The 11,474-nt window shown below is 35.8% G+C and overlaps 1 protein-coding gene across 1 annotated transcript; it reads right to left on the reverse strand.

Moving 5' to 3' along the window:
- Positions 1–250: 250 nt before the first annotated feature.
- Positions 251–10,575, reverse strand: LOC132280198 (uncharacterized). The gene is made up of 17 exons (XM_059782368.1): positions 10,076–10,575; positions 8,801–9,157; positions 8,564–8,704; positions 8,063–8,195; positions 7,811–7,924; positions 7,648–7,721; positions 7,483–7,557; positions 6,359–6,451; positions 6,187–6,247; positions 5,510–5,842; positions 4,225–4,351; positions 4,043–4,142; positions 3,521–3,590; positions 3,278–3,430; positions 3,054–3,149; positions 2,294–2,613; positions 251–914 (listed from the first exon to the last, which is right to left on the reverse strand). Exons 1-17 carry the CDS (start codon positions 10,163–10,165, stop codon positions 729–731), a joined length of 2,523 nt encoding a protein of 840 aa, XP_059638351.1. The 5' UTR covers positions 10,166–10,575; the 3' UTR covers positions 251–728.
- Between the last annotated feature and the right edge of the window lie 899 nt (positions 10,576–11,474).

The raw sequence follows: 11,474 nt of genomic DNA on the forward strand, positions 1-11,474 counted from the left end.
TCTGAAAGACATCATTTCCCTACTGACCTCCCAACCTATACACTGTAAATTAGGTAATGTTCCATTTATTATAGCTGATTTCTGAATTCCAACACTTTTCTTTTGGAGGATAATCATCCCATTCAAGTTACAAATAACGAACATTATCTACCAAAATATGAAAATAAAAACATAAGATAGTGAAACTCCTTGCACAAAGGCCATCTTATTGTCACTTTGACCACTTGCTAATCGCAGCTACTCAGATCGATAAACAGCAAAATTAACATCGCATAATGATTTCATATAAACACCGAATCATAAAATTGAAAGCGAGAATCAAAATTATGAACACAATGGTAAGAGGATTTTCCTCATTCTTTCGGGGCCTTAGGCCACAAAACAAACCCTTTACTCCCTTTCAATTTCTTCTTCTTTTTTTTTCTTTTTTTTTTTTCCCTTTTTCTTTATCCCATACATTTTCATTTTCTCTACATTTGGACTTCCATTTTGGAGAGACCAATCTCAGTAAAAACATTCCCCACCCAATCATATTTAAATGACCGTTGGGCTGGGGAACAACCGCCCTACTTCTAACAACACAAGCCATTTTTTCCTACCCAAATAAAAAAGAAAGGAAAAAAGAAGCTAGAAAAATTACAAGGCCATAAGGGGAAAATTAAAGCTACCTATATTTTACAGGATTCCTCAATAGAGGAATTGTCACTACAAAGGAAGCTGCGCCGCAATCAAAACCATGGCACTTCCATCTCGCTAGAGCCTGTGCACTGGCCCTCACCCTCATCCTCATTGCTAAAAAGGGTTTGGTCTGAGCAGTCAAGCGACGCTCCACATGCTAAGTTGTATGAATGACATGCAGAATGGCACACCCGGAGCCTATTGTCCCCATCCTTGTCACACTTTTGGATCGAGATCTGGTTCAAGCAGATTAATGAAAATAATGAAAATTTCATTCAAAATAGTAAATTTCACCTGTAAAACTTAAATGACAATTCAAGTGCCATACAATATAATGCACATCCATAAGTCATATTACATTCAAACTGGGCCAAATTAAACTTCCAAGCTTGAATGTTACTCAAGGTCAACTGCTACTGTTCAAGCATGGTTTAAGTAGGTTTTGCCACGGTCATTCCTCTTCATGCGATTAAACAAGCTTGAGCATTAGCTTTATTTAACACCAGAATGCAACGGATCCACATATACTAAAGAAGCAGACTCCAAAGATTTTTACACATTACCGAATTTCCACTAATTTCCAACTTGTATGGTATTTCCATTGCATAGAATTTTTGAAGGGTTGTGGTACTAAAACGGAAAAAATGCATACCTTTACACTTCACATGATTCCAATGCATCAAAACTTAGCGTTGCTCAAAACATCAAAAAGATTAACCAATTCAACTTGAAATTTATGCACGAGCTTGACTTTCTAAATTGGTAAAACAATGCAGATGGTGCCTTTTCCAAAGGTTGACTAACTTGGTCTATCTCTAATTTAGTACTGTTTTGGTTCTACGGTATTGGACTGCATATTTTGAAAGAGTCCCCATGTAGGACATTATACTAGTAGGTAACTACAGTCTACTCCCCTTTGTGCCCAACCAATGGGCTAATATTAGAGCATGAAAGAGTGATGCAATCATTCTAATGGAACACAAGAATCTAGTAATAGAAATTATAGTTTTCTTCATTTTGGGAGGCGTGGAGGGCTTGAGCTTCATATTGTGATGTTGCTTACCAAGGTGGTTACTAGATAAACAAGAGATGCCCTAACAAGAGAGGACCTGAGACCCTAGTTTGTAGATTTTAGGCTCAAAAAAATTTCCTCCTCTAAGGGGTGTCGTGGCTGTGTAGGACACGTGTACGACAGAGACACGCATGACACAAATGGACACATGTCCGACATGACTACTTTTCTGGACACGGATGGGACACTTTCGAGACACAACGGGGTAGTTTTTTAAAAAAATGGGATTCCAATACAATTTTAAAAAATATTATGGTTATATTATTTTATCCCTACCATGCCTGTGTCTATTTTTCTGAGATTTGTCATATCTCTATTTCTGTATCGTACTGCACCCTCATCTATATCCACGCTTCATAGACTGTAGGTACTCACTCTATTGTGATTCATATTTATGACTCTAATATTAGAGAGGAAAGGGCAAAAGTGGAAAAACACAATAAACTAATATGGTTAATTTGAACGTTTAATGTGAACAGTGTAAAAGATGAACTTTTTTTTTTTTTTTTTTTTGATAAGTGACGGTGTAAAAGATGAACTTACCCAGCATGCTAGCTGCTTAGCAGCTACATCACAGTAGCTGCCTCTAAAGAGATTAATAAACTTCCGAGCACCACCTGGTAACAGTCTGCGATAGTTGGGCTTCACGACAACTTCCTCTAGCTGCTGCAATATACTTAATTCACTAGGAGCACAATGTTGCCCAGACACATCACTGTTTAGCACATCTTTGCAAACTGAGAGACTGGAGAGGAGCATGGAGCTGTTCTGGCATGTGTAGCCAGCGTAGTCAGAGCAACGGAACTCGCAGACTCCATTATCACAGACCCCACCATGAAGGCTGCATTGTTCGTCACAAACAGCTGCATATCACACGGAAGCACAATGTTATATAGAGAAAAACAAGGAACCTCGTAATGGTGGAAGGAGAAAAGAACTCTCAATGCATCAAACAGCAAGCCAAAAACCTCTCTATGGAGGCAAGTTTTATTTGTGCGATTGAGTGTGCGTGTTGTCTGTTTATGTACATGCAAATTGGTAATTACAACTCTTGAGTCAGCCATGCCTATAAATCATGCTGAAATTTGACCTACAGATAATTTCAGGGAATGATCCGCTATGTTGATCCTTCTCTTGCCATTTATAAACATAAATGACTGTTCTGATGAATAAAACTTATTTATATATTCCTTTAAAATTAAACATTTGAAGGTTACAATAGTTGGTAAAATATTTTCACCATAATTAACCAGAGGAGAAAAGAAGCAAACTGTAATAGCTTTTCTAAAAGACATCACATTACCAGTAGAGCAGTCAATGCCAGTATACCCTTTGTTACATTCACAAAGACCATTTTGAAGGCACTGGCCATGTCCATTACAATTGCTAGGGCAGGATCCTGCAAAGAAAATTTTCATCAAAATCTCAAAGGAAAAACACCAAATTAACGAAGACACCCCAGGAAAAGTGTAATTCCTCTAGACATACAGCACTATGTCAATGAGGAAAGAAGTATAAAGTGCTCACTTTTACTACAATCGTGACCATGAAACCCTAGAAAGCAATGACAGCTTCCATCAACGCAGTCTCCATTGAAATTACAAGAACTAGGGCATCGTCCAGAAACAGGAACAGGGCCTGTGCTACAAAGTTCGTGGTAAGCCGGGCAGATCAGCTCACCTACAGTTTAAAACATTACAAAACTTGAGGACAGCAATATATACAAACAGAGATTGGCATTAGGAAGGTCAGATAGAATGGCAGATTTACCATTGAAGCTGGGAAACTGAACTGGTCCACCAGCTTCAGGACATGCTTTCCAAATGCCATCCACAGCAACCTAAAAAGATATGTTCACAATTACATTGAGAGCATTGCAGCAAAAAAGGACAGATTATGTTCAAAGGTGAACCACTGAAAACCTTGCTGGTTCTAATAATGAACAAAGTTCAGTCGAAGTCTGCTTGATCAAGACTCGAGAATATTTTCATAATCTAAAGATTATTCACAAAGATAATTTTAACATCATGGTCCCTAAGCGGATAGCAAGGCTAGCATTCTCCTAGGGAAAATAGTTACAAATTAGGCAGTATAGTCCGTTTTTCCTTGAGGTAATCTAGAAATTGATATTTCCTTACTTTTTTTTTTATTACTGTATATGTTCCGTGTTTCAGCACAAATGAGTTCACACATGCACATTTGTCACAGGCATTCCAGGGTCTGACCTATATGCATATAATCAACAAAACCATTCAATTAAAATAAAGCACACATTAATTTTCCAAGTTATACCTCTAGTGAGTTGTTTATGCATCTGTGTTGATAACAACCATTTCCTTGCGTCATTGAACCCCGTACAAACCCAGTACGTACCAAAGATGAGGCCATACACCTATATATATAAACAGAAATAATAATCAATCAAGCTATAAAATTCAATTCTGTGAATCTGAGGTTCCATGATCAGATCTCACCTTGAGCTACTTCCTCGTACTTCACCCAACATTCTGTCAGGTGCCCTTGCACTATTAGTGTCTGTACATGATCCATCAGAATACGCCACATAATAAGTGCAATAATCAGCCAATGATGACTGCCCACCTGCAATGACCAAGAATAGAAGTCAATGGAAAGTCATACTTAATGCTCATGTCAAAACATTCATCTAACGCTAATGGTAATTCTATAATGTTGACTCGCATTTGTCGTCGTCATCATCATCCTTGCCTTAATTTTTCCTACTAGATTTAATTTTTTTAGATCATTTTTTATCACTTCATTCCATGTTTATTTTGGTCGACCTCTTTGTCTTTTACCTTATATGAAAATCAATCTTCCTCTCCTCACTTGCATATTTATAGGTCAACATTGAATGTGTCCATACCACCAAAGTCTACTCTCCTTTATTTATCGCCAATAGGCTCCACACTTAATTTCTCCCTAATCCTTTAATTATTAATTTTATCTTTCCTAGTTATTCCTAACATCCCTCTTAACATTCGCATTTCTGCTACATGGATACATTCACATATGTATTAGAACAATATGTGTATCAAAATTTGGGATTTATGAAGAGGTCAAAGTAAAACCTTTCCAACAACAGATTTTCTTCATTAGTGAGCCAACTCATAGGATGACATGAAAATATAAACTAATGGAAGTCTAGACAAAAGATATGGTTGAAGAATCTTTATCCTTCATCCATATACAGTTACAATCTTTGCTATATATGACAAGGCATGATGAGCCCTCCCAATATCTCATATTATTCTGATTTCATATGCCTTTGATAGAATTATCATAGGAAAACAGTAACAAAAATAATTTTGGAACTTAAAAAATTGAGAATACGGAAGTCTTGCTGGTGTTTTGAATTTTTTTAAGAAATCAGAACCAAAATGAACACTTGTCACTCAAGTAAAGAAAGCCTGGTCTCAGTGACATCTGAGATATAGCTCATTAACAAGATACCAATATATCTCAATGATGCATGTGTGCCAATACAGATCAATGAGGGGGCAAAGGGGGTATAAACCTTGATATATGATGCAGAGCAATTTGTTTCTACAATTCATGTCAGTTGAATCTGAAATTTAGTTAGATATAACAGCACAATTATTTTCCAAATGCATGATCATATGATCAGTAAGATAACTAAATGGGAACAAAGAGATGGGACAGAAACAACATGGTTTACACTGATTGATCCACACACATATAGAGGGAACAAAGATGGGAAATGAAAGCTCAAAAACACACCTTTGTTAGCCTGGGGAAAATAGCGAGCCCATTGAGGAAGGTCTCCACTATAACTTACAATCGGGCAGTAACCCTCTGCCTCCCTGTTATAAGTACAGCCTGATAGTTGTGTTGTATTGCAATGGTATGCCCCCTTCCAGAAGTTGCAAGGGGAGGTAACAAATTCAGTTCCTTGGTTGCGGCCCCAATCAAGCCGGTCTGCCATACTATAATTAGCTTGGTACCACCCACTATCCTCTAATAAAGCCAGTGTCATTTTTGAAACTACTGATCTCGTATCCACAGAGCCCGTCATAATCTCATTCATCAGAAGCCTTTTCTCCCAGTGGGATCCTGCGGTAAGTGATGAACAGCATATTGATTATAGGAGTGCTAAAAACTATAACATTCACACTCAAATTCTTGCTTTCAAAGATAAGTATATGTTTATAATTTTACTTAGTTTCCAAAAATAAAATTTCTCCAGATATTCCTACTTCTGCATGTAACTTCACAACATATAACCTGGTCTCTCCAACAAGCATTTTACCAAGCACTAATAATGGTTATGAAATAGAAGCTTAACACTTAAATGATGATTTCCATAGCAGCTAATACAAATATTAATGCCCAAAAACAATAGAAAAATATTAAAAATATAGATTTGGAATATAGGAATTAGAAAAATGATAAACAACCTGATGTGCCACGCCCTCCCCCATCTTCTAGCTCTAAACCAGTGAAATTCTCAGAAAATGCCTGTCAGTTCACACTTATCAACATGTTGGATTCTTGTCACAAAAAAGAAAAGAAAAAAATGTTCATTTTTCATAAAAATGAATCCCACAAAATTCAGAAGTAATGAAGTACCCCGTAGTGATGACGTGAATGCATGACAACACGGGGAAGCACCACACGTGTTATCATCCGTCCAAGCCTCTCATCCACGACTTGTTCAGTAACCTAAAAATAGAACCAAGTACAACTGAGGTCCACTATACATGCATGATAGTAAATTCTTAATGGAGGTTACTCTTCTGCAGAAAATGAGTAGAGCCATAAAAAAGCAGATGGTGTTTAGGCCAAAATAAAATAATTGCAAACTGCCATAGGCTCCACAGATTAAAACTACTCGAATAATACAGTATTTCTGAAAAGAAAGTGTGTCCTACAAATAGTTTTGCTTTACTTCATTATCTGAAAAAGTCCACCTGGACTGCCCTCACCATAAAGTGCCTTTTTGAAGAGCCTGATATAGTTATACAGCTCATTCTTGTGAATGAAAATCAACTTTATGCACAATAGGTCCATGAATCTATTTAAAGAATGGTTTTCCCCAAACACTCCTTTACACAGGGCTCATGGTCACAGCATAAGGGGTGGCATATCCACTGGAGGTCCAGATTAAGGATATAGAATCAACATGCATGCTGGGTGGGCAAGCTGCAGCATGATATTACAGAGTTATAAATTCCATCTTTTGAAATAAATAATGGTAGATGATAAATAACTATAATCAGCAAGAGAAAATAGCATTTTTATAGCTTCTAAGGCAGCAATTTCATTTAAAAAAGAAAGAAAAGAAAAGAATAAATTAAGTATGATACATAACAGTTTTGAACCATTGCTGTTACAATATATGGTTATCTGGGACTAATCTTAGGCAAGCACTGAAATACAGCGCAGAGAACTTTTAACTCATAAATCAATACTATCCACAATATTGGATGTTTGAATGGTTGCTTCATGGTCAAATTCTTCTTCACTAATCATCTAGGTCTAGGAATTATTTCAGAAATCAAGGAATATGTATGGATGAAGGACTTCTCAGTTCTATAATCAAAGATCCCTTTGCTTAGCTGAGACTAGCTGCAGAAAAAATCACATTTGCAGAAAATTTTGAAAAAAGAAAGAATGGCTTCTTGTTATTATCAAGAAATTTATGTCTCATTGTTCAGATTGCAGATCTCACATTATAATATATTAATATTTACCTGGCCACGTCTTCTTTTCCTCTCATCTCGAAAATGCGCAAAGGCATGGGGATCAAATCCCAGAACATGCATAACCTGGGCAAGGCCAAACTAGCTAATCAAAAAGAAAAGAAAAAATTAAATACTTTGTACTTCTATTGTTTACATAATTAAAAGATGACTCACCTCATGTATGAGTGTAGCCGAAAGCAAGGTTTCTGCTTCTGCAGTCAAGTGGCGAGGGGCAACATTAACATGTCCTGCATATGAAACAGTACCATTAGTTATTCATTCAGGCTATGACAGTGTACAATGGTGCTCCACAATAAGAATTGCTGGTGAAAATTACCAGCAATTGCGCGACCCCATTGATCACGTTCACATGCCACTGCCCATGCAAGCGTGTTGCCTGTTGTGGGTCTTGTAGTTACCAAAAGAACTAAGTCTGCATCAGCAACACCCTCTAGGAAGACAGAAGAACAAGTAAATAGCCAATGGTTGGTTTTTAAGCACAAGACTACCTAGAAAAGCCACAATTCGCCCAAATAGTGACAAGCAAATGACGAGGAGATGAACATACATCTACTGCAACATTGTTTACCTTCTACATATTCCCGTGGAAGCTGTACTCCTCCATCTTGTCCACATGCAGAATATCCACTCAACTGCAAGTTTCCTTTTACAGGCTCAACAGCTAAGGCTCTTCTGAACCATTCAGCTGTTTGCTCTAGAGCCTATGATTTTTTGCTTCCATAAATTAGTATCTTGCACATAAATAAATAAATAAAAAGATCTGGTAGAATACATGCAAAACACAATCTTCATGAATATTGAGATTTTATAGTATCAGAAAAGATAGAACTAAAATGCTCAGAGACAAGCATTAAATAAAATTAATGGTCATCCACAAACAAATATATATATCCAACGATGTCACGTGAAATAATTTGCACCATATCCTTCACTTAAATGGCAATAAACCTTGTTCTAAAAATGTCAATATAACATAAAATATCATATTTGTGTGTTAAGCATGATGGCCTCACAAGACTGCAGAAAGCAGTTTAAAAGAGGGAGAAAATGAAGTAGAAAAAAATAATACCTTCCGAAGGCGAATCCTTTTGTCCTCACCAGATATATCATCCAAAGTACAGTTGTACCAGCAGTCACCATAAATTGGAGGATCACTATGAGGATTGCAATAAGGCATTCGAGGAAAAGAACTCACAGGAGGCTCCCCAAGCTGGATCACCGAAACAAAAGGCACAAATCCAATATTAATTTCACAGCTATGACCCATGTACAGACCAAAAGTCACCAATTTATTGATAACACTTGCCTTCACAATGTCGCCAATATTTCGACAGTCTCTATCAGCCGAGTGACCGACAGCGTCATAATTTAAATAAATCCTAATAGGATGCTTTGCATCCTTTTGTGGTTCCGCAAATTTGGAAATTTCAAGCAATGCCCTTCCCTTGCGGTGAAGGGGTCTCAAGGTAGCAGACCCCTCATAAACCTGTGGGGTAACAGAATACACCTTGCGACCAGGTCGCTTCCGTTGTTCCAGTATCTGATCATGAATACAGGAATGTGATATAATATTATCTCCACCCTTTTCCGCACCTTGCAATCGCAACTGGTGTTCTTGAGATTTTGCATAAGCAGCCTCAAACCACACAAATATCAATATAATCTGAAAGAGAAGAGGGGAGAGGGGATGAACAGAAGTACCAGCCAAATAAGCAATTATTGTCTTCCCTGATCCGTATGACAACAAGTTACAATAAGAACAAACCAAAATCCAGTTAAAGTATCAATGCGTATTAAAAAATGTTGTTGCATATGAATTTTTTTACTAAGAACACCAACAGATCTGTATAGATTATAGTCATACTGTTTCATACCGAACCAAAAAAGCAATCTTTGAATCCCATAACCTTATTGAGCTCGATGAAAACTAGAAAAATCATCTATTTGCCACATGGTTGACCCAAATTACTCCAACCCAGCAATTTCAAGAACCAACATTAGCTAAACTAAAACCTAAATCCATCTACATGTATATATGCATATAAAGGATAAAATCTGAACTCGACAAAAAGGAAAAGAAGAGAATTTTTCGAGAGAGAGATGTTTTTGTCACAAATTTGCCTCCTAAAGATATTTATGGACAGTTGCATTAAAGAAATACCAAAAACAGGGAAGGGAACATATTGCAACAATTATGAAAAAAAAAAAAAAAAAAAAAAAAAAAAAATTGGAAAGAAAAAAGTGAACTGAAAAGGAAATAACCAAAAATATAGAGATCTTAAACCCATACATAACTCGTACCACAAATCAGCCCTAACCCTCCTCAGTTTGGTTACCAGGGGAAAAACGTTCAAAAATTTGGGAACATGTTAAGGGTCAGAGTGTCAGTCTTAAGACTCCATATTTTCTTTCATTTTCCTCCCAATTTCTCAGCAACCAAATGGCGCACAACATTCCATTGCTCCCAACTCCTCCTTCCCAAGCATTGGAAGAAACAAATAGAGAAGATAAACTAAAACCCTAAATCCCAAATTCCAACAAATTTGGCATGAAAACAAAATCGAAGACTAAAAGAGTTTACCTCATAAAGAAGAAGAGCTAATTGAAGCTTAGTGCGAAACCTCGATTTCGAAGGAACAACAAATCGAGTACACCGAATCCTCAACTCCATCAAATGATACGTACAATGAGAACAACAGTAACATCGATTCCATCAAATCGACGGCGATTCTCCGACCGGTTCAAATACCCAGAAAAATCGCAGACTTCGCTGCATTTCAAATTCTGTATATATAAATATATAGAGAGAGAAGAAGAAGAAAGAGAGTTTGTACGAGCCGTTTTGATTGGAATAATTCTAAAAAGAATGGTTCAAAGAAGTAGATTTGGGTCTTGAAATCTCAGAATATGAGTGTGTGTGGACTAGTTCTTCTTGTTCAGGTGAGGTAGAGGATGGTGTGGTGTCTCTAAACTGTGAGTGAACATCAATCAATCTCCTTCAGAGATGAGAAAAACCAAAAAAGGAACGATGGACAGAAAAATAATGGGGGGTGATTAAAAAAACATAAGAATAGGTGAGGGACCGGTAGAGTTGGTAATTTCTCAATTAATATATATTATATACTATGTGTGTATGTACGTATATATATAATCATACATATCACATATGTGTATATATGGTATGTGTGTGCGCGTGTATATAAAATATGTATATTTGTAGAAAAACAAATATATATATATATATATATAATCTTGGTTGAAACTACCATCAAAAAAATGGAAAAAAATAATGTTTGATAAAATCAATTACGAACAACGTTTCCATGAAGCCAAAGAAATAATTGACTACCTGAATACTCACTTCTTTTTTTTTTCTTTTTTTTCTTTTTTTTTTTTTTTGTTGAAAGCAAATGTTAATATTTAATAGTTTCAAAATTATGGGACTACAGAGATTTTGTTATATAATATATATACACACATACATATATAAAATGATGGATATTAATTATCTATTTTTTCTATTGTTCTTTAAGTCACACCATCTTTTTTAACAGATGTCGCTCTTACGTTGCTAACGCACCCTTATTCTAATTTTCATTACTTATGACTTAATTTTGTAGTTCTCCCGCTCCCACTCTCAAAATTTGATCTCGCTCACACTTTATGTGAGATTGTTTTAACATAAAGGGAAAAAAGTAATATAAACTCATTTTTTATTTTATCCTGCTTTTTATATTAAAAAAAATAATAATAAATTGATTTTTTTTTATACAACTCACACCAACAAAGATATAATACTTACATTTACATTATTAAAAAAAAAAAAAAAAAAAAAAAAAAAAAAAAAAAAAAAACAACCCTTAGAAGTCAAGTTTTGTGTTCATTTTTGGCATTTCGTTTTCATATATCATTATTTTTTTTTTTTTTTTTTTTTTTTTTTTTTTTGTCATTTCTAGTGTATATAAATTTTTGACAACATG

Source organism: Cornus florida, unplaced genomic scaffold, assembly GCF_030987335.1.
Source record: "Cornus florida cultivar Cherokee Brave unplaced genomic scaffold, ASM3098733v1 CherokeeBrave_3.0.0_Hap2_Chr10, whole genome shotgun sequence".
Lineage (NCBI taxonomy): Eukaryota > Viridiplantae > Streptophyta > Magnoliopsida > Cornales > Cornaceae > Cornus > Cornus florida.